This window comes from Hyla sarda, chromosome 7, assembly GCF_029499605.1.
Source record: "Hyla sarda isolate aHylSar1 chromosome 7, aHylSar1.hap1, whole genome shotgun sequence".
NCBI classification, from domain to species: domain Eukaryota; kingdom Metazoa; phylum Chordata; class Amphibia; order Anura; family Hylidae; genus Hyla; species Hyla sarda.
This window is the reverse complement of record NC_079195.1, coordinates 42,688,698-42,716,255: the sequence shown is the minus strand read 5'-3', so window position 1 is coordinate 42,716,255 and position 27,558 is coordinate 42,688,698. Positions and strand designations below refer to the sequence as shown.

At 47.7% G+C, this 27,558-nt stretch overlaps 1 protein-coding gene and 1 long non-coding RNA gene across 8 annotated transcripts; one reads left to right on the top strand and one right to left on the bottom strand.

Annotated features, from left to right (window-relative positions):
* Window positions 1-1,001: 1,001 nt before the first annotated feature.
* On the top strand, window positions 1,002-20,298 carry SLC25A28 (solute carrier family 25 member 28). Of its 4 annotated transcripts, none has more exons than XM_056529340.1 (4): window positions 1,002-1,451; window positions 11,431-11,659; window positions 16,180-16,236; window positions 18,523-20,298. In XM_056529340.1, the coding sequence occupies exons 1-4, from the start codon at window positions 1,143-1,145 to the stop codon at window positions 19,041-19,043; spliced, it is 1,116 nt and encodes a 371-aa protein (XP_056385315.1). In that variant the 5' UTR covers window positions 1,002-1,142; the 3' UTR covers window positions 19,044-20,298. The 4 variants fall into 4 exon arrangements, with proteins under 4 accessions (XP_056385315.1, XP_056385317.1, XP_056385316.1 ...); XM_056529342.1 differs by lacking the exon at window positions 1,002-1,451 and adding an exon at window positions 9,351-9,463; XM_056529341.1 differs by lacking the exon at window positions 1,002-1,451 and adding an exon at window positions 9,594-9,713.
* On the bottom strand, window positions 20,110-27,558 carry LOC130281755 (uncharacterized). 4 transcript variants are annotated; one of them, XR_008846099.1, is made up of 3 exons: window positions 24,372-24,476; window positions 22,544-22,689; window positions 20,110-20,250 (listed from the first exon to the last, which is right to left on the bottom strand). It is a non-coding gene; the product is annotated as an uncharacterized LOC130281755 (long non-coding RNA). The 4 variants fall into 4 exon arrangements; XR_008846096.1 differs by lacking the exon at window positions 24,372-24,476 and adding an exon at window positions 27,506-27,558 and having other exon boundaries at window positions 20,119-20,250; window positions 22,540-22,689; XR_008846098.1 differs by lacking the exon at window positions 24,372-24,476 and adding an exon at window positions 27,246-27,328 and having other exon boundaries at window positions 20,119-20,250; window positions 22,540-22,689.

The following is a 27,558-nucleotide window of genomic DNA, read 5'->3' as shown; positions in this document are numbered from 1 at the left end:
GCGTGGAGGCCCCCGCTTCAGGGTCTCCCATAGAGATATATGGAGTGTGCGTGGCGGCCCCCGCTTCAGGGTCTCCCATAGAGATATATGGAGTGTGTGTGGCGGCCCCCGCTTCAGGGTCTCCCATAGAGATATATGGAGTGTGCGTGGCGGCCCCTGCTTCAGGCTCTCCCATAGAGATATATGGAGTGTGCGTGGAGGCCCCCGCTTCAGGCTCTCCCATAGAGATATATGGAGTGTGCGTGGCGGCCCCCGCTTCAGGGTCTCCCATAGAGATATATGGAGTGTGTGTGGCGGCCCCCGCTTCAGGGTCTCCCATAGAGATATATGGAGTGTGTGTGGCGGCCCCCGCTTCAGGCGGAGGGTTGTGATACACTGCTCCGAGGGAGAGCCAGGGCTCCGTAGATTGTGGTGGGCCCAAGCAATCGGACCCCCGTGATCTTAAACTTGTCCGCTAGGGGATGTCATTTTTTTTCTGTATTTTTAAGTATGAGACAACATCTTTGATCAAAGGGGCCTTGGGATGTGTGAATTTTGGGGGGGGGTCAGTTCCTTCAAATATACAGCAGGGTCTGATTTACAATCATCCAGCTTGGGATGAGTACAGAATAGATCACTCGTGTAACCTAACTTGTATAAGCCGCATGACCTTGCTACCCTGACCTTGGTTGCAATCCACACTGAGGCGCTCAGCACTCCCCCAATACAGAGCGGCTCCCTAGCCACGCCCACTACGGCTAGGTATCCCACGTGACCGCACGAGACGCGCTGACAACTACAGAGTGAGATTATGCAAGAAATAACAAAAAACCTTCTATACTGACAGCCCGCTCAGCCAATCACAGTCGGTCCCGCCGCTTTCGCTTCCCCAGCCAATCAAATAGCAGTAAACAAAGAGGGCGCTAAAGGGCGAAGTGGCCAGCCAATGAGTACATGACAGATAATGATTGGCATCCCAGGCGGCCAATCGCAGCGGGGATTATGCAACGCCGCGTCTGCCACCCAATGGGCGCGGAGTGGGTGTGTGCTTGGGGGGGCCCCGAGTTTTCGGGCGTTTCGGTGGCGCCACCACGGCGGTGTCGGGTCAGCAGCGGCGCTCAGGGGCCCAGACCGGCGGCCGGGAGCAGCCTATAGACTGTGACATGGAGCTGGAGGCCGTGCTGAAGGAACGAGGGGGCGCGTCCGCCGGGGATCCCGCCCGGGTGCTGGGAGCTTGGGTGAAGCGTGGATGGCCGGCTGCTGCTGGAGGGCCCGGCGCTGCTGACACCGAACTGAACGCTGCTGAGTCTACGACCATGGGCCGGGCCCGGGAGCTGGGCAGTAAGGGGAGCCCCGCCGATCTGGAGTACGAGGCGCTCCCGGAGGGATCCACCGTCACTACACACATGCTGGCGGGAGCCGTGGCCGGGATCATGGAGCACTGTCTCATGTACCCTGTGGACTGTGTCAAGGTGAGAGCCACATGGTGGGCAGCGGGGGGGGGATGGGACACACGTGTCCGAGGGGGAGGCGGCCATCACTGCCACTCAGCCGGCCCCTCCCCCTGCGCGCCCCGCACTCCCATCATCGCCTGGGAGTAGTCCAGCCTCCTGACAATGAATGGACATTACATACAATACTTTAAATAGTTGCATCCTGCCTTTCTACGATTGTAACGAAACCTCAGCAGTGACAAGTACAGTGGTCCCTCAAGTTACAATATTGGTTCCAGGACGACCATTGTATGTTGAAACCATTGTATGTTGAGACCAGAACTCTATGGAAACCTGGGAATTGGTTCTGAAGTTGCCAAAATATCATCCAAAAAATAGGAAAAAGTGAGGATTAAAGATAAATACGTAGATAACTAATATAGATAAAGCAAATCCTTACATATAAAAGTAAGAAAGACCTGCTGGGAGCTGTAATCACTGTCTATGTCAGTGTTTCCCAACCAGGGTGCCTCCAGCTGTTGCAAAACTACAACTCCCAGCATGCCCGGACAGCCAAAGGCTGTCCGGGCATGCTGGAAGTTGTAGTTTTGCAACAGCTGGAGGCACCCTGGTTGGGAAATGCTGGTCTAGGTAGAGGACAGGAGCTTCTTCAGGGTCCTGTACAGTACACAAATGTCCTAAAAATGTAAAATGGAGTCGTCCTCACCTGGTGTCCAAAGGAGCAGCTAACCCTGGCACAGGTAAAGAGTACAGGACATGTAATACCTCCCTGTACTGTAGGGGGCGCTACCGGACACCAGTCAGTGCATACGCTTCAGTAATATAGGTAGAGTACAGAAAATGTAATACCTCTCTGTACTGTAGGGGGCGCTACCAGACACCAGTCAGTGCATACACTTCAGTAATACAGGTATAGAGTACAGAACATATAATACCTCCCTGTACTGTAGGGGGCGCTACCAGACACCAGTCAGTGCATACACTTCAGTAATACAGGGGTTTTACCAGTGAATGCCCATTCTGATTGGTCGGTTCTTCCAGCCATTGACAGGTATCACAGATCTGGACGGTCCGTACATTGTATGTTGAGTCTGTTTTCAAGTTACAATGGTCCAGAAAAGACTTGTATGTTGAGGACATTGTAAGTTGAGGGATCACTGTATTGCTCTGTAAGTTCTCTTAGTGAGCAGCACCACCTCTCAACTACATCTTGCAAAACTACAACCCTCATCAGTATCTTATGCAAAGGATGGTGGTTGTAGTTTTGCAATGCTTGGGGAGGGGATGGGACACCAGTCTAGTAAGACTTAGCTTTAGATTGCAAGCTTTCAGGGCATGCTGGGAGTTGTAGTTTTGCAACACTAACTCAGACCTTGCTGCTTTGGATTGTGAAAGTTTAGGCCACATTGGGAGTTGTAGTGTTAAAACATCTTTCTCACTTAAAGCGTACGCGTCAGATCACACAAAAAAATATATTTTTATATCACTCAGTACCTAATCCTGACCATGTACATCTCATTTTTATGTGTCTAGCACCTTTATTTATTTTTTATTACACTTTTAATTTAGCTCACTAGTCTGAATTCCTCCCAAAGGAAGGGGGCGTGGCCTCACTGTGCAGGTCTCCGCCCCCTCCCTCAGTATGCTGTCTGCTCACATCTCCCCTAGCATTAGCAAAACTACAACTCCCAGCTTGTCCTCACTGACAGTAGCCGGACACAAGATGACAGTGGGAGGATTTTTCCTCCAGCTCTGAGCCCTGCGCTCACAGCTGTCAATCAAGGAAGTGTGTCCATGACATAGGTGATGATGCATGGACACAGCAGGACTAGTATGTGTCCAAGCAGGCGGGGGGGGGGGGGGGGTCAGTTTTTGACTGGCTTTTTCCATATCAAATACTGACAGTGCCCAGTTAAAGCTGGATCACTGCTTGACTACATGTTGTATGACTACAACCCCCATCAGAGAATAAGGGGGATTGTAGTTTTTCAGCGTTGGGGGATGGTGGAGTTGTAGTTTTTCTACAGGTGTAGAGAACTGATCTAGTTAGAGCTAGCAGCTCGTAAGGTGTCATGCAATGATGGGAGTTGTAGTTTTGCAAAAGGCTGAGCGTTCCTGTCTAGCAGATCAGAAAGTAGGGCGGGCACAAAGGCTGTCAGGGCACGATGGGAGTTGTAGTGTTGTAACAAGTGGGGAAAGCAAATCTAGTAAGATCTTGCAGCGTTAGGTTGAGGGTGTGTTGGGAATTAGTTTTGCAACAGGTGTACAGTGCTGTTCTACTTAAACCAGTGTTTCCCAACCAGTGTTCCTTCAGCTGTTGCTAAACTATAACTCCCAGCATGCCCGGACAGCCGAAGGCCTGGAGTCACCCTGAGTTGGAAACACTAACTTAGGCCTAGCTGCCTTGAAATGTAAGCTGTCAGGCCACAATAGGTAGTTTTGCAACGGTTGGGGAACACTAGTCCAGTAAGACCCAACAGCTGTAGGTTGCAAGCTTTCAGGGCATGTTGGGAGTTGTAGTTTTGCAACATGCAGTTGAAACATCTTTGTCGTTTATAGCCGGGATTACTGCTACAAGTGCTAAAACTACAACCCCTGTCTTTGCCTGTCGGGACTTTTAGTTTTGCAACAGGTGTAGAGGGCTGGTCTGGTTAGCCTTAGCAGCCGGGGGGGTGAACGAATGCTGTTAAAGCATGATGGGAGTTGTAGCATTAACATTGACAGGTATTGGTCTGCACAGTTTCATTTACTTATGGCAAGCAGAGATCTTGAAGATGGTGCCCAATGACCCAACTACAAGCGGGAAATAGGTGGAAAGGACATGTTGTTTTGTACACAGGATTTGTCAGGGTGCGGTAGCCCCTCTGGGTGTCCCTCCTGGCGGTCTAGGGGAGGTGTGTGTGGCCATTAGGTTCCTCACCTCCCTGCAACCCTTGGGCATCTTGGCTTCGGTCAAGATGGCATCAGTATACGGCTCCTTGGCTGATACCCTGGTTAATGCCTAGGTTGAAGCCGGGAGCATTTTCGGCCCCTTAGTAGCTTCGGCGAAAAGGGGCATCGAACCTGCATCCTTGCAGGTGCCTTTTGGCCCAGAGGGGAAGGGTAGGTTTGTTGGGGGGCCTCTCTCCTATCGGAGAAGGGCTTAGCGATAGACCGCATCCTTTGTGCACGTTTTTCTTTTTAGTGTGACACATTTGTACTTTTTCTTGCACTTTGGGTGATAGAGAGCACTTGCCTCGGCTCTTAAAATAGGTGGAAAAGACAGCAGAACTACAATGGCCATCGTGCTCTGAAGGCTGTGAGTGTGTGATGGGAGTTGTAGTTTTAAGTCGGTTGAGGAAAACTGGTCCTCTGTAGTAAGACCCAGCAGCTCTGGGTCAAAGACTGTCAGGCCTTAGAGAACTTGATGCCACCATGGTGCCCGGTGAGTTGGCACTGCCTAATAGTGTCTCCCAACCAGGGTGCCTCCAGCATTCCCGGACAGCCTTTGGTCTATTAGTGTTTCCCAACCAGTGTGCCTCCAGCTGTTGCAAAACTACAACTCCCAGCATGCCCGGACAGCCTTCGGCTGTCCGGGCATGCTGGGAGTAGTAGTTTTGCAACAGCTGGAGGCACACTGGTTGGGAAACACAACACTGGTCTAATATAATCCCCTCCCATGACGTTTGGATGCACTGGTTGCTTTCTGCCAGATCCTTCTTCCTCAAAAAGAATAAAAGTGGGTGATGTCGTACTTTGCGAAGTTTAGAGATCCAACTTTCCTAAAACTCTGAACAAGTGCTAAGTTATACAGAGAGAATAGGAGCAGAGGATGTATGACACTTATTGTCACCCTGCTTTTCCAGATGACTAAGACCGGACAGTCTGTGTGAACGTTCCTTAAAGGGGTAATCCACTGCCCCAGTGTATGGAACATTATAGCAGACCTTGAGAAAGGCTACACTGCCGAAACGTGTCGGTCCATGGTTTTTAACATGATTTGCTACCCTGATGTCTTTTAAGACAACAAAATAAGTTTTATATCTACTGATGTGTCTGGATGTGCTGAGGGATCTTCACTCCAAGTGAGTTACTCCTTTCTACTAGGAACATTTTAGCTCCGAATTAGGGATCGACCGCTATGGATTTTTTTTTTAGTGCCGATAATCTGTTACCTTTCAGGCCGGTAGCCGATAACTTATACTGATATTCCGGTATAAGTTATGGGCTATTTCCCCCCACCGGCCCCGCAGATCAATGATTTAGAGCGGGTTTTTGCGGGGCCAGAGACCACCATCCACTTCTCTCCCCCTGCCTGTCCTGGGGTCCTCCCTAGTTCAACCGCTGCTGCCCCATTGCCTCCCCCATCCCCGGTTTTATAATTACCTGTTCCCGGGGTCTGTGCTACTTCTGGCTCCAGCGGCGTCCTGAGCTGTCACTGTGCGCACTGACGGTGACGTAACGTTGAGGACGTCATTGCACTGCGCACAGCAATAGCGCAGGACGCTGCAGGAGCCAGAAATAGCGTGGAGCCCGGGAACAGGTAATTATAAAACCGGGGATGGGGGAGGCAGTGGGGCAGCAGCAGTGGTCTCTGGCCGGGGGGCGGGGAATTATTGGCATATCGATACCGATAAAGTCCAAAATCGTGAATTTCGGGCGATATCGGCCAAACCGATAATTGGTCGATCCCTACTCCGGGTGCTGGGGTCGTGATGTCACGGCCACATCCCCTCCTATAGACTTGCATTGAGGGGGGCGTGATGTCACGAGGGGGTGTGGCAGTGACATCACGACCCCCGCAGCCCAAACCCAACGTTTTGAACTAAATGTTCCGGACGCTGGGGCAGTGGAGTACCCCTTTAAAGGGAGTAACTGATTAGAGTGAATTTTAAACAACTTGCTGCAAAACTACAACCCCCATCATGCCCTGACAACTGAAAGCTGGCTGGGGCCGCGTGATTGGGGTTGGTTATGCAGCAGTTGGGGAATACCAGTCTACCGTAGTAACTCCCAGCAGCTCTGGGTCGAAGACTGTCAGTACATGATGGGAATTGTAGTTTGGTAACAGCAGGAAGGGCCGCAGGCTGATTTACATGCAGATTCTCAGCTGCCCGGCTGCCTCCCTGCATAGTAATGCATACACGTCCGTAGTCGCATTGTGACTAAGTGACTTCCTGGCATCCCAATCCACATCCCGATGGGTCAGCCATGTGTTGAAGATTCCTTTGGTGGTGCCCGTGCGGGTGTGTGTAGCACATGCGTCGCCATCTTGCAGGGAGCTGCCAGCCTGAGAATCTTGTTTGTTATATTTAAAGTGTTAAGTAATTTGTCTGCGGCCGCCACGCTCGGTGTTACTTTTTTCATGTAAAACCGGTTTGGGCATCAGCGTGTAGATTAAACAGCAGGTAACTGTATCCCTGCACTAATCTGAGCAAATGACGGAGCTTAAGAGGAGAACGATCCGGGGAAAGCTGCTGTAAGGCGCAGACAACGAGGGCAATTAGAGCAAACGAGTGGGTCAGGCCGACCGCAGAGAGAACCCACGAGAACCAGATAAAAATCCTGTTTACCTGCCTTTTGGTCGTACCCGTATCTTGGGAAGCTGGGTGGCAACCAATATGGCTGCCAAGACGGAAGCGAATTCACCACAGGCAGCATTCAGTGCTGTGGGAAAGTGACTGACCGTCCCTAATGAACGTATTGCTTTCAGTCTACACAATAACATTTAGCTTGAAGACTACAGGTGACTAGGCCCCTTTTAGGGCCCAATCACACAACAGAATGTGTGCCCAGAGACCTTCCGTGGGCAGCGGAGCTGCTCAGATATGCGGCGTCTCCACAGACTGCAATGCATTTCCAAGCAGAACGAGTTTTCTGCACGGTCCGAATTAAAATTTCTGTGGAAATCAACGGTAATCCCAGAGAAATCAATGGGAGGCTGCTGCAACTGAATTTCCGAGCTGAATTTTTCTCGTGAATGGGTCCTATGCAGCCTCTGGATTGTACTCGGCCATACAAGTTTTGGAGCCTGCTCTATCTCTGTATGTCATTGTTTCCCAACCAGGGTGCCTCCAGCTGTTGCAAAACTACAACTCCCAGCATGCCCGGACAGCCAACGGCTGTCCGGGCATGCTGGGAGTTGTAGTTTTGCAACAGCTGGAGGCACCCTGGTTGGGAAACACTGCTGTATGTGATAGGTCTTACTATGAATAGATGAAGGGGTACCCAGCACAAAATATATATATTTCCCCATAATGCCCGATCTCCGCCGTGGTCCATTTCCTAGAATGTCACATTGCTGCTTTAGCCAGTGATTGGCTTAGCGGCAATATAACATACTGCACTATGCACCACGATACTGGACTCTGTGGGGAGAGTGAGGCAGGTAAGTACAGGGTGGTTGTGGTGATGGTGGTTGTGGTGATGGTGGTTGTGGCGGTGGTGGTTGTTGTGGTGTTTGTTGTGGTGTTTGTTGTTGTTGTGTTTTTTTTTTTTTTTTTTCCGGAGTACCCTTTAAAAAAAAAAAAAAATGTAAACAAAATAAGTGTCAGGTATTTTCAGGTTTTCTTTAATAATCATTTCGCCGTGACTCGCTGGAGCATGAACCGGGGTGCCTCCAGCTGTTGCAGATTTACAACTCCCAGCATGCCCGGGCAGCTGTAGGTTGTCCAGACATGCTAGTAGTTGTAGTTTTTTTTTAACAGCTGGAGGTGACCCTGGTTGGGAAACAGTGCCCTGGATGTTTAGTCATGCGTTGCGACACCGCCTCGTAACTGACAGGATGTGCTCAAGGACCGAAACCTGGATTGTATCATTGTGTTGTGTTACAACAAGGAAGTGTAGGGCACAGTTGTGACAGGTGTGTTTCCTATGCAAAGCAGTCATACTTGTATAATAAATGCCGGCTTCGAAGGGGGTTATCCCTGACCGACGGGATAAGATGGGGGGGGGGGGGGGGTCCAGCCACCGATCCTCTGTATGAAGGTAAATTGACCCCTGCGTGGAGTACAGGTTAGTAGAGTAGTGGTCTAGTGTGTGTGCAGTTGTTCCATTTACTTGGGGGGGGCTAGAGACCCCTCCCCCCCACCTCAATGATCAGCTAGATATTCCCTTATCCTGTGGCTAGGAGTAACGTTTAATCTTGGGTTAACCCCTTTTATTCTGGGCATCTGAAATAGGTTCATAAATGCACCAATCGCTCCGCATCTCTTAACCCTATTGGCATCCCGCCCCTGGGCTTATTTATGCTATGGAATTGGAGCCTGCAGATATTCCAGGTGGAGGTTCCGTCTGGAGCGGGCATGGGCAAAACAAGCGGGCGCTAAGACTGCCCTGAGCGGATTCCACCAAAAGAATCAACATGTACCTTTTTTTGGGTTGAATCTGGAGTATGGAATTTCCACAGTGTGAATGATGCTGCAAAATCCAATTGATAACAGTCCTGGGGATGATGGGTTCTGCGTAATGTAAGATATACAAACCCTAGGACTGGCATACATGGCAACTAGACTGTCAGACAGGACGGAGAAGGGGGGGGGGGGGGAATGTGCTGCACTATTAAAGGGGTACTCCGCTGCTCAGCGTTTGGCACAAACTGTTCCCAACGCTGGAGCAGGCGCCGGGAGCTCGTGACGTCATAGCCCCCCCCCAATAGACTTGCATTGAGGGGGCGTGATGTCATGAGTGGGCGGGGCTATGACATTACGAGCTCCCAGCTCCAGCATTCCAAACTGTTTGTTCCAAACGCTGAGCAGCGGAGTACCCCTTTAAGACTCATCCATAAGAAATGGTTAACCTAACAGCATAGGACTTACACAAGTGGGAAGCTTTATGGTGCAGTCTTATAGTATTATTCTTTGTTGCCCATAGCAACCAAGCAGAGCTCAGCTTTCATGTCTTATGTTGCTCTGGTAAACTGAAAGTTGAGCTGTGCCTGGTTACTATGGCAACAAAGTCTGCTATCCCACCAAAGAAGGGTGGGTCTAAATGACCATCCACTGGGGATGTAAACATTTGGTGCTGTTGGGGGAACTACTGTTCTCAGCATGGTATGAGCACAGGCTGCAGGGTTTTTTTTTAACTAGAAACTGTTGCCTATAGCAACCAGTCATGTCTGCTTTCATTTACCACGAGTCTAGGAAATTAAAGATGTGATTAGACAACAGACATCTTTTTGATCAGGCAATTGTTCGGCATGATACAGCAGACGGGTGTAGTTGTGGGTGTATAGAGGGTGCGGCGGTGGAGTCACCTTGTCTTGTCATGGCTGACAGGAATGGACCTGAATGTTACTGCCGAGTATGTGACTCGCAAGATATATAAAGATGCTCAGATGACCTTGTATACAAAGACAGCGGAGCAGGGAGCGCTGCATTCATATAGATCTGTGGGCTCCTGACTGTAGAATGCTTTAAAGGCCACTCATGTAGTTTTTGTTGGACGATACACAGTGAATGTGTATACATAGGATACAGGGTAAATAATTGATCGCTTTGGTTGGGGGCCACCAGGACACCCATTGTTACAGGAAAACTGTCAGGTTGCTCCTCCCGCACTAACCAGCCGTACTGGCTGGTAATGTGGGGGATGCTGATCAGTTTGATGCCAACCGTATCTGTGCGGTCGGAATCTTCGATTTTCTGTATATGCTAATTAGGTGCTAACTGGCACAGGCGGCATAACTGGCACTCTAACGTTAGCGCTGCTCGTCCGCAGCTCCACTTAGCTCATCAATATTCCTCCCCTCCCTCCGCCTCTCCCTCTTCTCCCCGCTCTGTAATGAAGAGGGAGAGGCGGAGGGAGGGGATGAATATTGATGAGCTGGGCAGAGCTGCAGATGAGTGGCGCTGATGTCAGAGTGCCAGTTAGCACCTAATTAGCATATACGGAAAATGGAAGATTTCAGCCGAACGGCGGGGCGGACACTGGCATGGTAGACATCAAACTGATCAGCGTCCCCCACACTACCAGCCAGTACCGCCGGTTAGTGTGGGGGGAGAAAGTAGACAGCTTTCCTTTTTAAAGCGATAGTGCACCCCCCCCAAAAAAAATAATTATCATCCGCTGTACTGTACTATCCTGAGCCCCGGCTTCAGAAATATACAAAATAAACTTTAACTAACTCACCGTTCCCCCCGGAACCGGCCTCGCGGTCCTCCTCTGCTCTTGCTGCTTCCTGGGGATGGGAACGTCGGAGAGCAGTCAGCCTATCACCGGCCTAAGCGGGACATCGCTGCGGCCAGTGATAGGCCGACGGCCCTGTGACGTTCCCATCCCCAGGAAGCAAGAGCAGCGGAGGACCGCGAGGCCGGTTCCTGAGCAACGGGGGAAAGTAGGAAGAAGGTGAGTTAAAGTTTGCTTAATATTTGCAGCCCGGGCACAGGAATACAGAGTACAGTACAGCGCAGCGGCTGATAATTCATTGGGGGAGGGAGAGAAGGAGCACTTGCGGGTGACATATTAGTCCCCCGATGTGGGGGGACAACGCAGCGCTGGGTTGATAAACTGGGGGGAAGCAGTGCCCACGGGTCACATGATATGGGGGGGAGCCCGTGATTTCATTGCCCCGCCCCCTCATGCTGTCACACCCCGCCACCTCAATGCAAGTCTATGGAAGGGGGGCGTGATGGCCAGGGCGGGACTATGACGTCACGGGCTCCAGCGTTCGGAACAGTTTTTTCCAAACGCCGAGCAGCGGAGTACCCCATTAAGCGCTAATTCCTGAGAAGGCTGCTGGAAGGAAAATCCGCCTAGAATTTCCTTAGTGTGAATGGGGCCTTGCTGATTTCTTCCACAGCTGCACTGCCTGTAACAATACGCTTCTCAGAAATGAGTTAATACATAAACCTTTTAAAACTTAAATATTGAGTGACAGCAATAAGAAATATTGTTGCACTTCATTTACCCGCACTTCTACGTAGTGTTTGCTCTTCTGCGTCTGTATATACAGGGTATATATACTGTGATAATGCAGCATCTTACCGCAGGGGATAATTCTCGTCTCTTTCTCTTCTAGACCCGCATGCAGAGTCTGCAGCCTGATCCCGCAGCCCGCTACCGCAACGTCATGGAAGCCTTGTCCAAAATCATCCGCACCGAAGGATTCTGGAGGCCGATGCGGGGAATGAATGTTACCGCCACCGGCGCAGGGCCGGCCCATGCTCTCTATTTTGCCTGCTATGAAAAACTAAAAAAGACACTGAGCGACGTTATCCGCCCTGGGGGCAATAGCCATATAGCTAATGGTATTGATGATTCCTGCATAATGCTCGACGGTTGTGCTGTTTTTTTGAGACTTTCTGCACAAGATTTTTATATATTTTTTCTTTAGGAATATTGTGATCCCATGGTGCACTGCCAAGAGTCAGACTCTAAAGCTATAGGACTGTGTCCGTGCACCCTGGAAAGTACCCCCATTAGTCATAGTAGAAGGTTTCCTTTTTATGCCATAGAAGTGGAGTGAGTCCTACATGTCAGAACACCCATCTTCACCAATTCCCTACACAGCGTCTAATGGACGTTAACCCTTTCCCCTGGAAAAACCAAAAGACCGGCAGATGGGTGGTGTAATCATAAGACTGAAAAACTAAAAATCGTATTTAGGAGCACCAGCTGAGCCCACTGTCAGCTAGGAGGGGGCTATCAATGACAGTATTGTTCCTCTGAAGCTCACGCTATTGTGACTTTGCACAGGATCTGCCTGCAGCTGGTTTATCATTATTGAAGCGACCATTAGGAGGGCGCGCGCGCACACATAGCTCCGCATAGCTGCTGTGACTGTGTTCTGCAGGGCGGTGCTGCGGCTTGTGACTCTGCCGTGTGTGTGCGCTGGGCGTCTGTCACCCTGCTCGTTTGGTCTGAGCACGAGTCCATGCCAGCAGCGGATCACTGGGAGACACGAAGAGCGGCGTCAGATCAGCAGCCGTTTCCTCACTCGTTGCTGGATTGCATCGCTTTACTGTGTCACATAAGTGTCCCAGGTTTCAGGATTGAAAAAGCTTAAAATTTAATTTTAATCTGGAAGCCTAGCATTTCATATCCCCAAAAAATTAAGTGCTGAATTTGGCAGTAGGAGTACACAAAGCGAAGGTTTACTTGCATTTGTTTTGGTTATCTGTAGGGTTACCTTTGAAAATCATCCTTTACTTTATATCTAGATACAATCAATTATATATAATTTATATTATAATGTATATTGGTTATGTACCAGGTAGGGATCGACCGATTATTGGTATGGCCGATAGTCACGATTTTGGACATTATCTGTATCGGTAATTACCATGCCGATAATGCCCCCCCCCCCTCCCCGGCCAGAGACAACCGCCGCTGCCCCATTCCCTCCCCCATCCCCGGTTTTATAATTGCCTATTCCCGGGGTCCGCGTTACTTCTGGCTCCTGTGGCGTCCTGCGCAGCGCAATGACTAGTGACATCTTCAACCAGACATCACCGTCAGTGCGCACAGTGACAGCTCAGGACGCCGCCGGAGCCAGAAGTAGCACGGACCGCGGGAACAGGTAATTATAAAACCGGGGATGGGGGAGGCAATGGGGCAGCGGCAGTGGTGGTTGGACTAGGGAGGACCTAGGCAGGGTGGGAGAAGCGAGCAGTGGCGGCGGTCTCTGGCCCCGCAAAAGCCGCTGCAGTTCATTGATCTGCAGCGGCTTCTGCGGGGGGGGGGGGGGGGTTGTTGGTGGTGAAATAGCCGATAACTTATACCGGAATATCTGTATAGGTTATCGGCCTGAAAGGTCACAGATTATCGGTATCGGCCCTAAAAAATCGATATCGGTCGATCCCTAGTACCGGGGGGGTCACAAATCAAGTGTGTATTCAGTAGCACTGGAGAAGGTTGTGGTATAAGGTACCAGAAAAGTAATGTGGATATGCTAAAAGGAGGGGGTGACTGGCGTCATACAGTTTTACGTATGCGCCATAAATACTATTGAATCTCTGCTTGTGACGTATATGTTTAATGGATATCTGTATACTATTATAGCATTCATATAATAGATATGTTAGATTTTTTGCAGATTATCGTAAATGGAATGGCATGGTCTACTATAGTGTTTTCCAACCAGTGTGTACCTCCAGCTGTTGTGAAACTACAACTCCTAGCATGCTTTGGCTGTCCAGGCATGCTGGGAGCTGTAGTTTCGTAACACCTGGAGAGGCACACTGGTTGGGTAACACTGATCTACATTATTCCATACTTTTCATATACATAATAGGCCATATACGACACAAGCTTTCCTGGCATACGTGTTAAAGTGGTACTCCGGTGGAAAACATTTTATTTTTATTTATTTTTTTTTTTTAATCAACTGGTGCCAGAAAGTTATACAGATTTGTAAATGACTTCTATTAAAAAAAAAAATCTTAATCCTTCCAGTACTTAGCGGCTGTATGCTACAGAGGAAGTTCATTTTTTTTAATTATTTATTTTTTGTCCACAGTGCTCTCTGCTGACACCTCTGTCCGTGTCAGGAACTGTCCAGAGCAGCATAGGTTTGCACTGGGGATTTTCTCCTGCTCTGGACAGTTTCTGATAAGGGCATTAGGTGTCAGCAGAGAGCACTGTGGACAAGACAAAAAATAAATAAAAGAAAAAGAGAATTTCCTCTGTAGCATGCAGCTGCTAAAAAGTACTGGAAGGGTAAAGATTTTTTAATAGAAGTAATTTACAAATCTGTTTAACTTTCTGGCTCCAGTTGATTTTAAAAAAAGTGTTCCACCGGAGTACCCCTTTAAGGCTAATGGAAAGCTTCAAATAGCAATGACTTGGATCACTGTTTCCCAACCAGGGCGCCTCCAGGTGTTCAAAACTAAAACTCCCAGCATGCCCGGACAGCCTTTGGCTGGAGGCACCCTGGTTGGGAAACACTGATTTAGAAACCTAAAGGGAAGGTTTCTGTGCAGCCTTTGGTTTGGGCATTAGACCTTATTATCCATTATTCCATCTCTGACCTGACATCTGGTAGCAGCACTCTGTTTTTACTGTATACACAAAGCATGTCCTACTGAAGCACATTTGGGGAATTGTAGGGGGAGATTTATCAAAACCTGTGCAAAGGAAAAGTTGCCCATAGCAACCAATCAGATCGCTTCTTTCATTTTGCAGAGGCCTTGTTTAAAATGAAAGCAGCGATCTCATTGGTTGCTATGGGCAACTTTTCCTCTGGACAGGTTTTGATGAATCTCCCTCGTAGTATTTGTCTTACGTAGAGAAAAAAAAAGCACAAATCTCCCATTAGGCAATGCTTGCAGACTCGATGGGGTGTAATGCTACCTGATGCTAAACAGCAACCAGCAGCATTCTGGATGTGAATAGAGAAGACATGATGCAACTCAAGATCAGTCTGAGATAAGTAAAGCAAAGGTAACTTACCCCTATCCTGCAGATAGGGGAGAAGTGTCTGATCGTGGGGGCCAGAACGCTGGTACCCCCCGCGATCTCCTCCTGTATGGGGCCCCGGCTCTGCCACAGCTCTCCTGACGCTGCCCCGATATGCCTCCGCCATGTATCTCTATGAGAGAGGCCCCCCCCGCGTTCAGAAACGTATCCCCTATCCGCAGAAAAGTGTCTAACACTGTAGTACTCCTTTAATGTTAAATGTAGATTGTATCTAGAGGTAACTTATTAATGGTGATCAAAGGTGACTGAACAATAGCTAAACCCCCTCTAAAAAATAAAAAAATTATAAAAAATCATGATTTTATTATGCAAGCAAATCCTACCGTAAATGGTGTAAAACATTTATAATTCTACCTGTCTTGGGCCCTAGCACTCCCTTAAAATCCTCCGCAGTGCATGTCATGTTACAAAGCCTTACACCCTTGGGATTACACCTCCAGCTATATTCTTACATCTAAATTACGATACATTTAAAGGGGTACTTCACTGCTCAGCATGTGGAACAAACTGTTCCGGAGTCGGCATCGGGGGCTTGTGACGTCATAGCCCCGCCCCCTCATGATGTCACTCTCACGCCCCCTCAATGCAAGGCTATGGGAGGGGGGTATGACGGCTGTTACGCCCCCTCCTATAGACTTGCGTTGAGGGGGGGGGGGGGGCTATGACATCACGAGCTCCTGCATTCGGAACAGTTTGTTACAAACGCTGAGCAGCGGAGTACCCCTTTTAAAGGCCAGATATGTCAAAAGTTTAGATGGCGGCTCGGTCCTGAGAACTGCCGCGATCGTGAGTTTTATAGCCGGGTGGAACCTGATCCGACTGATCGCAAGTTCAGGTTCCACCCTGCTATAACTCAGTCGTGGGAGGAATAGTGCTACCAGGCGCTCTACCTGGTTACAAGTGTCAGGACCGAGACCTGGTACGATAAACTCTATTGACCTGTCTGGACGCCGCGTCAAAAGTTTATAAAAATGACTAACGAAATACGAAAGTGGCAACCAATGCTTTGTGACCTCTTGGAGATGTCACTTTCCTTACCCACTAAGGAATTGAATTTCTAGCTCGGGGTCTTCAAACCAGGGAGCCTCCAGCTGTTGCAAAACTACAACTCCCAGCATGCCCGGACAGCCGTTGGCTGTCCGGGCATGCTGGGAGTTGTAGTTTTGCAACAGCTGCCGGCACGCTGAGTTGGAAAACACTGATGCAGGGAATTCTCACGTATGAGTGAATATTCAGCAGGTCAGGTTTAGCACCGCTCCACACACTTTAATGCAGCCGTCATAGCGATTCCAAGACGAGTTAACCCTTTGCCGTCTGCTCTCCCTCACTTGATGCAGTTTTTGTCTTTCAGGGGCCGCAGGATGTGTAGCGACACTGTTACATGACGCAGCTATGAATCCTGCTGAAGGTGAGAAGCCCGGACACTGAATTGTAGATTCACCTGTACTGGATGTTTTATATAATCAATAAGGCTGTGGTCCTGAATAATGTCATCCGTGTATGACCCACAATGCTGTTCTGTACTGTGGAAGGAGGGTTGTGTGTGTGATCCACAATTTGCTGCTTTCAGGCTTAGAGGGGTACCCTGGTGGAAAACATTTTTTTCTTCTTAATCAACTGGTGCCAGAGAGTTAAAGGGGTAGTCCAGTGGTGAAAAACGTATCCCCTGTCCTAAGGATAGGGGATAAGTTTGAGATCGCGGGGGGGGGGGGGGGGGGGGGTCCGACCGCTGGGGCCCCCTGCGATCTCTCTGTACAGAGGCCAGGCTCTCCGGCCAGATAGCGGGTGTCGACCACCGCACGAAGCGGCGGCCGACACACCCCCTCAATACATCTCAATGGCAGAGCCGGAGATTGCCGAAGGCAGCGCTTCGGCTCTGCCATAGAGTTGTATTGAGGGGGCGTGTCAGCCGCCGCTTTGTGCGGAGGTCGACACGCCCCCTTCCCGCGGGCTGTCGGGGCTCCGTACAGGAGATCGCAGGGGGCCCCAGTGGTCGGACCCCCGCAATCTGCAACTTATCCCCTATCCTTAGGATAGGGGATAAGTTGTTCACCACTGGGTCACCACTGGACTACTCCTTTAAACAGATTTGTAAATGACTTCTGTAAAAAAAATCTTTACCCTTCCAGTACTTATTAGCAGCTGTACGCTACAGAGGAAATTCTTTTCTTTTTGAATTTCTTTTCCGTCTTGACCACAGTGCTCTCTGCTGACACCTCTGTCCGTGTCAGGAACTGTCCAGAGTAGCAAAGGTTTTGCTATGGGGATTTTCTCCTGTTCTGGACAGACAGTTCCTGATAAAGGCATCAGGTGACAGCAGAGAGCACTGTGGACAAGACAAAAAAGAAATTCAAAAAGAAAATAACTTTTTTAGCATACCGCTGCTAAAAAGCACCTGAAGGGTAAAGATTTTTTAATAGAAGTAATTTACAAATCTGCTTAACTTTCTGGCACCAGTTGATTTAAAAAAAAGTTTCCCAGCAGAGTACCCCTTTAAAGTAGGGTCACATGTGTATTGTACATGTATTTTGTTATGCATTTGCTGCTGTGTATTTTCCTACCCATTGAAGACAATGGGTAACACATTACACAGCTGATTTTGCTACCCATTGACTTCAATGAGTAGGACAATAGAGCAGCAAAAACGCAATAAAATACGATACGTGACCCTACCCAAAAAAGTGTTGATTATTTTATTTTTTTTTAAAAGCACCACTCCTGTCCTCAGCTTTTATGTGTAATTACATTATGGCTCCATTTACTTTACTGGAACTGGGCTGTAACACCACACAGGACCTAAGGACAGAAGTGACGCCTTTTTTTCTTTTATCTGTTGTTCTTCTATTTCTGGATACCCCCTTTAATGCTAAGCTTATTAGGATGTGAGAGTTGTAAAAATTGCATATGAATTAAAGGGGTTTGCCAGCTTTACTAAAGTTTATTGCAAACTGCAGTAATAATTTATAATCACTTACTAATTCCCCAAAGCTTCACTATTGGTCCCATTCTGTACAAGCATGCAGCTTCACACCCCCCCCCCCCCCCCCCCCCTGTGATGTAGACAGATGGCTCTTCTGTTTATAAGATGGCCGGCTATGGAAGAGTACGTACAAGAGGCAGCAGAGTGACGCGTAGTCACATATTACTCCATAGCTGGCCAGCTTAAAGGGGTACTCCGCTGGAAAACACTTTTCTTAAGTAAACTGATGCCAGAAAGGTAAACAGATTTGTAAATTCTGTTTAAAAAATATTAATCCTTTCAATAGTTATCGGCTGCTGTATGCTCCACAGGAAGTTCTTTTGTCTGATTACAGTGCTCTCTGCTGACACCTCTGTCCAGAGCAGGATACTTTTGCTATGGGGATTTGCTCCTACTCCTAAAAGGGACCCCCTCCCATAGACTTGCATTGAGGGGGTGGGGCGTGATGTCATGTGGGGGCGGGCAATGACTTCACAAGCTCCCGGCAACGGCTCCAGAGTTCGTAAAAGTTTGTTCCAAACGCTGAGCAGTGGAGTACCCCTTCAAGGTCAAAATGGGCTTGGTTCTTAAGGGGTTAAAATAGGTGGAGTGTATTTTTATATTGTTTACATGTTTTGCTGTGAAATCTCAACTAACCTGTTTTTTTTCTCTTCTTCCCCTTCCCTGTTTGGGACCCATCTGGACCTGGTTTTCGTTGTTGACCTATTCTCAAAGTGATCAAGCAGAGGATGCAGATGTACAATTCCCCCTACCGGCGAGTCACTGACTGTATCAGGGCGGTGTGGCGGAATGAGGGCGCTAGTGCCTTTTACAGGAGCTACACAACCCAACTGACTATGAACATCCCGTTCCAGGCCATACACTTCATGACATATGAGTTCTTGCAGGAGAGTCTTAATCCCCACAGACAGTACAACCCCTCCTCCCACATGTTCTCTGGGGCTTGTGCGGGAGCGGTGGCGGCTGCAGTCACCACACCATTGGACGTTTGTAAGACTTTACTCAACACACAGGAATCTTTGGCCTTGAACTCCCTGAATGTGAGTGGACATATCACAGGCATGGCTAATGCCTTCAGGACGGTTTACCAAATAGGTGGCGTGACTGCCTACTTCCGGGGGGTCCAGGCCAGGGTCATCTATCAGATGCCCTCCACAGCCATCGCATGGTCTGTGTACGAGTTCTTCAAATACATCATCACCAAGCGCCAGGAGGAAAGGAGGGCCGGCCACTGAGACGCACTGGCAAGGCACACGATTCAGAGAAGCTCCAGACACAAGTTACTGAATGGTTCCTAGGCTTTTAATGTTTTATCGCTCTTAGCATGAGAGGCCTCTGCCCTCCACCCAATACAACGTGCAGAAACAAACCGATAGAATGTCTCGTTCTTAACCAGTTCTGGTGATATAATTTTTCTTCTGATTTGTCATGAATGTTCAACACCAAGCACTACCATACCTGCCAAAGCTACAGGGCCCTTATGTTAACACCATATACGACCCTATCGATGCCTCCATGCTGTTTAAACCCCTATGGCCGCACCTATACCTTAAGACCAGGCTAGAAACAGACCTTGGCTGGAGTTTGCCCAATCATCTCTGAGCAGAGCCGTGTGCATATATGTTTAATACCCGTCTGTTACAGCAGTAACCCTACAAGGGGGCACATGGAAAGCTTCCATCTTTCGGCATGTACTCAATAATGTTTACCATTGTTTCCTATAGCAGTGTCCTTACCAAAGTCTTGTCTCAAGACCTAACAGAGTCACCCAGGCCGTTGTCACCACGCACACGATAAAGCACTTATACCACTTTGGCGGCTAGAGACTTTTTTTTTTTTGTTAATCCTGGGAGATTATTGTATACTGTTTTAGTAGGCCAATTCACTTCCTTGACCTATTTTTGTAATACGATGTCATTTTCGATGTTCTAAATTTAAAGACCCAACCACCTCCGTGAAATAAAACGGCAAGAGCCCCCCACATGCTGCTATATTGCGTCATGTCTCGTAGTAGTGTGCGGACCAGGCCTTGTTCCAGTGCGCTTGTCATAGGGCATGCAGGGAGTATAGAACATCGGCGCACATCTGTTTCCTGGAAGAGATGCCTTGTTTTGCATACAGCAAACGTTCTTCTTTGTCTTCTAATGACGACCTAATGGGTGCGCACACAATTTTTGTCCTCCCGTCATTTACACAACTGATGACTATGAATGTGCGATATCATCTGCTGTAGACGTGTCCTCGTAATCATGGGTACGTTTTTTTTTTTTTTTTTCAGTTCTTTCTTTTGCAGTCTGGGTTCTCATTTTAGCTGGTGGATAAAATGTGTATTTCGTTTTCTCTACCGCTATATAACTGCATTGGGGGGGGAAGTGTACTTGGTTTCTGGGTCTGCTGCTCTTATGATCTCATCCAAAACTGTACTCTGATTTTTATTTTTTCCTGGTCCAAATGCACATTAAAAAAGAAATTGAGACCGTGAATAACAAATTTGGGTGTGTGATTTTTTTTTTTTCTTCAAATGTCTGGACTTTTTGGGTATATGATTATGGGATATTCCTTAAAGGGGAATTCACAATTTTTAAATCAACTGGTGACAAAGTTAAAGGGGTAATCCGGTGAAAAACTTTATTTATTTATTTATTTTTTAAATCAACTGGTGCCAGAAAGTTAAACAGATTTGTAAATTCTATTAAAAAAATCTTAATCCTTCCTGTACTTATTAGCTGCTGAATACTACAGTGGAAATTCTTTTCCATTTGATACACAGAGCTGTCTGCTGACATCATGAGCACAGTGCTCTCTGCTGACATCTCTGTCCATTTTAGGAACTGTCCAGAGTAGGAGAAAATCCCCATAGCAAACCTATGCTGTTCTGGACAGTTCCTAAAATGGACAGTGATGTCAGCAGAGAGCACTGTGCTCATGTCAGCAGAGAGCTGTGTTTTGAAAAGAATTTCCGCTGTAGTATTCAGCAGCTAATAAGTACAGGAAGGATTAAGATTTTTTAATATAAGTAATTTACAAATCTGTTTAACTTTCTGGCACCAGTTGATTAAAAAAAAATAATAATTCACCGGAGTACCCCTTTAAACAGATTTGTAAATTAAATGTATATAAAGACAAGAGGAGAGAGCACTCCAAGGGCATATATCACCCGGACTGGAGTGCGGCCAAACCCCAGTACCTATCTTCGTATCTCCTGCGGGGTGCACACATACAAGCATCAAGTATCGGAAATATTCAATAAAGAAAAAGGTAGGTGCACTCACCGTTTCGCACGTAAGTGCGTGCTTCTTCCAGAGGCCGGAAGAAGCACGCACTTACGTGCGAAACTGCCGGCCTAGCCTCCGAGCACCACACTTCCTGCGCCTATCTCGGTACCCAGCTCCCCGTGAATAGGACCCCGACATGCAGTTGTCTCCGCCGAGCGGTGAGTGCGCCTACATTTTTCTTTATTGAAGATTTGTAAATTACTTTATTTAAAAATCTATCCTGTATTCTCTTCTCTTTTTGAATTTCTTTGTCTGACCACAGTGCTCTCTGCTGACACCTCTGTCCATGTCAGGAACTGTCCATAGCAGGAGCAAATCCCCCATAGCAAACCTATCCTGCTCTGGACAGTTCCTGACATGGACAGAGGTGTCTGCAGAGAGCACTGTGATCAGACAGAAAAGAAATTCAAAAAGAAAAGAATTTCCTCTGTAGTATACATCAGCTGATAAGTACTGGAAGGATTAAGATTATTTTTTTTAAATAGAAGTAATTTACAAATCTGTTTAACTTTCTGTCACCAGTTGATTTTAAAATAGGTTTTCCACCGGAGTACCCCTTTAAAGTACTCCACCAGATCACTTTTACAATACTATTTAAAAAAAGATTAGTCTTTAAAAAGATTAACAGCATATATCGTAGAAGAAGGCACTCACCACACGATTATACTGTTATACGGTGCCTGTATTCCTGATGTTACTCCGCTGATAAAGCTGTACACATCACGATTAAGATTCTAATAAAGAGCGACCCAGATGAACAGTATAGTCATGTGGTGAGTGCATTCTTCTATTCCTTATACGATATATGCTGCGAATACTGCACTAAACAGAATAGCACCCCACACCTGAAAAGCGCACTCATTACTGCTCCTATTGAGTATACACTGGCTAGCAGTGCCTAGTGGACTTTTTTCTCTTTGGTATACACTAGAGATGAGCGAACTTACAGTAAATTCGATTCATCACAAACTTCTCGGCTCGGCAGTTGCTGACTTTTCCTGCATAAACTAGTTCAGCTTTCAGGTGCTCCCGTGGGCTGGAAAAGGTGGATACAGACCTAAGAGACTCTTTCTTAGGACTGTATCCACCTTTTCCAGCCCACCGGAGCACCGGAAAGCTGAACTAATTTATGCAGGAAAAGTCAGCAACCGCCAAGCTGAGAAGTTCGTGACGAATCGAATTTACTGTAAGTTCGCTCATCTCTAGTATACACATTTAAAAAGATTGTTTCACTCTAACAGGATAGAGCAGTGTTTCACAATCAGGGTGCCTCCAGCTGTTGCAAAACTACGACTCCCAGTATGCGTGCACAGCTAAAGGCTGTCTGGGCATGCTTGGAGTTGTAGTTTTGCAACAGCTGGAGGCACCTTGATTGGGAAACGCTTGGAGAAAAACTAGCTTGATAGTGGTCTGACCACTGGTACCCCCCTCTAATCATAGGAATGGGGTCAGTTACATACTTGGCCATCTCTCCATTTGCTGTCTGTAGAACTTCCAAACATAGCGCACTTCAGTTCTTGGTAATGTTCGGAAGCCCCAAAGAGAATGAATGGCGCAGAATCAGGGCAGGTCTTCTGTCCACTCCATTAGATAGATATCCCCTATCCTGTAGACCAGAAATACGTTTTAATCTTAGGATAACCTTTTTAATGTCTGCCTGGAAAGTTTCTGGGCGGACATTCAGCAGACATCCGGCAACGTAAGAATAAGCCGGTGCTAAGACCGCACTGAAATGCACCCTCTCCATAGAAACCAATGCATTTCCAAGTCGATTCTGCAAAAGGAATTCCCATGTCAGGTCTTTCTGCGGGGACTGGAATCAGAATTACCTCGGCAGATGTGTCCTTCGGAAATTCTGCTGTCTGCACAGTGCAGCAGAATCCCACTGAAAACAAGAGGACTCTGTTGCAATAGAATTTCCCGGGGAAAAAAAAAATCCCTGCTTTGAAGTTTTGTAAATTACTTCTAATAGAAAAACTTAATCCTTCCACTACTTATCTGCTGCTGTATACTACAGGGGAAATTGACTTGTTCTTTTCTGTCTGACCACAGTGCTCTCTGTTGACCCTTCTGACTGCTGAGCCTCTCCGTGATGTCCTGTACGGGTCCCCGGCAGCACGAAGCGGCGGCCGACACACACCCTCAATACACCGCTATGGCAGAGCTGGAGGTTGCCGAAGGCCATAGAGTTATATTGAGGGGCCGTGTCAGCCGAAGCTTCGTGCGTTGGTCAACACGCCCCCTTCCCGCAGGCTTCCGTGGCCCTGTACAGGTGATCGCCCCATTGGTTGGACCTCCCCCCGCGATCTGAAACTTTAACCTCTGCTCCTCCGTAACTGGTTTTATGCTGTATACACACAATTATTATTGTAGATTGCCTGCACTCAACCACCAAAGACAATTATCCAGATTTATCAATCTGCCTAAAACAGTAATTGTCTCTTTTTTTTTTTCCCCCTATAACAACCAGTTTCATGTTATAACAAGCTCTTGTAAAAAGAAATTTGAGATGTGATTGGTTGCTATGGGAAAAAAACTATTAGGGTTTCACTCACCATAAATTAGGGCCAATATGGTGAGTGAATAACTTGCTTCTTCCTAAATTAGTGCAAAGGTTTAGTGCTAAAAGTACAGTGTTTAAAAAAAAAATTTTATATATTTTTATGCATTTTCCTATGTCCTTCATATGTCACCGCTTGCAGTGAGAAACAGCGTTCGGCACAGCCAGCCGTACAGCCTAATAATCGCTCTTGGTGAAACAGGTGTGTATGTGTGTCACCCTTTGCTAGTCCTGTAATGCTGGGACTTGTAGTTTTGAAAGAGTTGGAGGTACAGTGTTTGGATAGCTCTTTTTTGCACAGCTTTTAGGGCTAGTAACCCCTGTGCCATTTCATCAGTCTCTGGTGTGCAGGACCTGCTGTATGTTCTGTGACCACACACAAGTTTTTTTTTTTTCCTTTTTTTTTTTTCCGTGTGTCCAGCGGGGTCCCAGTCCTGATGCAGGGCTCTACTACAAACATAATTTCATGATGTCAAGAGAAACTGCCTAGAGAAAATTGGGGGGGAATTTATCAAGACCTGTGCAGAGGAAGAGTGGTGCAGTTGCCCATAGCAACCAACCAGCTAGCTTCTTTCGTTTTTAAAGAGGCCTATGAAAAACGAAAGTGATCTGATTGGTTGCTATGGGCAACTGCACTATGCTTCCGCTACACAGGTTTTGATAAATTTCCCCCAATGAGTGAGCGAGTCTGTCCCACTATATATTGAAGTATCAGATTGTGCGGTCACCATTGGTAATCTCTCGTGTGATGTCATTGAGCGTCCTCAGTGACCGATACATTTCCTTCATGTCACATATAGGATGCCTTTAGGTGGGATGTTAGGCCCCTTTCACACTACAGGTATCATCCTGTAAAAAAAAACCTCCGTTATTACTCCTGGCAAAAAGTCCTTAAAACTGCCATCAAAAATCCCATTCATGTCACTTTTGCAGTAACAGCTTTTAGGCTGGGTCCACACTACGTTTTGTCCCATACGGGAGCGCATACGGCAGGAGGGAGCTAAAACCTCGCGCTCCCGTATGTCATTCACTTCAATGAGCCGACCGGAGTGAAACGTTCGGTCCGGTCAGCTCATTTTTGCGCCGTATGCGCTTTTACAACCGGACCTAAAACCACGGTTTTAGGTCCGGTTGTAAAAGCGCATACGGCGCAAAAATGAGCCGACCGAACGTTTCACTCCGGTCGGCTCATTGAAGTGAATGGCATACGGGAGCGCATACGGTCACATACGGGAGCGCGAGGTTTTAGCTCCCTCCTGCCGTATGCGCTCCCGTATGGGACAAAACGTAGTGTGGACCCAGCCTTACTCTCCTGGGAAGACTTTTTAAAAGAATATGAAATAAGGATTTATTTATTTCTTTAGGTGGGGGAAGGGGAGCGGGAGTTTGTTCATACATAGGAACATTGCTGAGGTCGGAGATTAACATTGGAGGAGAGGACCTGGTTGGCAAATTCTGTTTCCCTTTATCACAATGGTGTTGGATGGGGTTGAGGTCAGGGCTCTGTGCGGCCAGTCACAGTCAAGTTCTTCCTCACTAGACCACCCAACCATGGGAGAGATTTATCAAAACCTGTGCAGAGGAAAACTTGCCCAGTTGCCCATAGCAACCAATCAGCTCGCTTCTTTCATTTTCATGAAGGCCTGTGAAAAATGAAAGAAGCGATCTGATTGGTTACTATGGACAACTGGACAACTTTTCCTCTGCACAGGTTTTGATAAATCTCCCCCCATGTCTTTATAGACCTTGCTTTGTGCACTTTAACAGTCATAATGGAACAGAAAAGAGCCAAACCGTTCCCACAAAGTTGGAAGCAACAATTGTCCAATGTCTTTGTATGTGGCTTGTAGGTTACTGTTGGTAAAATTATATTTTGATATCGATGTTCCCTGTATTCTATACACTGCTCAAAAAAAATAAAGGGAACACTTAAACAACACAATGTAACTCCAAGTCAATGACACTTCTGTGAAATCACACTGTCCACTCAGGAAGCAACACTGCTTGACAATCAATTTCACATGCTGTTGTGCAAATGGAACAGACAACAGGTGGAAATTATAGGCCATTAGCAAGACACCCCCCAATAAAGGAGTGGTTGTGCAGGTGGTGACCACAGACCAGACCACTTCTCAGTTCCTGTGTTTCCTGGCTGATATTTTGGTCACTTTTGAATGCTGGTGGTGCTTTCACTCTAGTGGGAGTCTACAACCCACACAAGTGGCTCAGGTAGTGCAGCTCATCCAGGATGGCACATCAATGTGAGCTGTGGCAAGAAGGTTTGCTGTGTCTGTCAGCGTAGTGTCCAGAGCATGGAAGTGCTACCAGGAGACAGGCCAGTACATCAGGAGACGTGTAGTAGGGCAACAACCCAGCAGCAGGACCGCTACCTCCGCCTTTGTGCAAGGAGGAGCCCTGCAAAATGACCTACAGCAGGCCACAAATGTGCATGTGTCCACTCAAATGGACAGAAACAGACTCCATGAGGGTGGTATGAGGGCCCCATGTCCACAGGTGGGGGTTGTGCTTACAGCCCAACACCGTGCAGGATGTTTGGCATTTTCCAGAGAACACCAAGATTGGCAAATTCGCTGTGCTCTTCACAGATGAAAGCAGCTTCACACTGAGCACATGTGACAAAGTCTGGAGATGCCGTGGTGAACATTCTGCTGCCTACAACATCCTCCAGCATGACCAGTTTGGCGGTGGGTCAGTAATGGTGTGGGGTGGCATTTCTTTGGGGGGCCGCACAGCCCTCCATGTGCTCGCTAGAGGTAGCCTGACTGCCATTAGGTACCGAGATGAGATCCTCAGACCCCTTGTGAGACCATATGCTGGTGCAGTTGGCCCTGAGTTCCTAATGCAAGACAATGCTAGACCTCATGTGGCTGGAGTGTTTCCTGCAAGGGGACTGCATTGATGCTATGGACTGGCCCGCCCATTCCCCAGACCTGAATCCGATTGAGCACATCTGGGACGTCTCGCTCCATCCACCACAGACTGTCCAGGAGTTGGCGGATGCTTTAGTCCAGGTCTGGGAGGACATCCCTCAGGAGACCATCCACCACCTCATCAGGATCATGCCCAGGCATTGTAGGGAGGTCATACGGGCACGTGGAGGTCACACACACTACTGAGCCTCATTGTGACTTGTTTTAAGGACATTACATAAAGTTGGATCAGCCTGTAGTGTGGTTTTCCACTTTGATTTTGAGTGTGACTCCATATCCAGACCTCCATGGGTTGCTAAATTTGGTTTCCATTGATAATTTATATGTGATTTTGTTGTCAGCGCGTTCAACTATGTAAAGACAAAAGTATAACTGACCTCGGGTAGTAAAATAATATGTACTTACTTTTATTAATTTTAAGTTTCTACTTTCTCACTGCGTAGTTATAAATCACAATATGGTGCTTGGTTCTTGTGACACACCCTATTAGGGCTGGGCGGTATGACCATATATGTGTATCACAGTATTTTTTTAACTTACGGCGGTTCCACGGTATATAACGGTATTCCCCCTCCCTCCCAAAATCATGTGACCTGCCAGCGCTGTTCTGCTCCCCCCAATTAATGATCAGCCCAGCGGGGTACTACTCACATATGTCAAGCACTGCCCCCCTCCTCTTTGTTGGGGGCCGCCGGCGATGGAACTCACTGTACGCCAGTGGTCTCCAACCTGCGGACCTCCAGTTGTTGCAAAACTACAACTCCCAGCATGCCCCCACAGCCAACGGTTTTCCGGGCATGCTGGGAGTTGTAGTTTTGCAACAGCTGGAGGTCCGCAGGTTAGAGACCACTGCTGTACGCTGTATACCTGTGCCCTGGCTGCAAAAGATATAGAAAATAAACTTAACTCACCCACGTTGGGGGAACACTGGACAGCTGTCAGCCTATCACCGGCCAGAGCGATG

Bases quoted from the DNA above. Each gene is read 5' to 3' on its own strand.
- SLC25A28 (XM_056529340.1), top strand. From the start codon at position 1,143: ATGGAGCTGGAGGCCGTGCTGAAGGAACGAGGGGGCGCGTCCGCCGGG. The intron at 1,452-11,430 runs GTGAGAGCCACA...TTTCTCTTCTAG, and splicing joins ACCCTGTGGACTGTGTCAAG to ACCCGCATGCAGAGTCTGCA. The intron at 16,237-18,522 runs GTGAGAAGCCCG...CTATTCTCAAAG, and splicing joins AGCTATGAATCCTGCTGAAG to TGATCAAGCAGAGGATGCAG.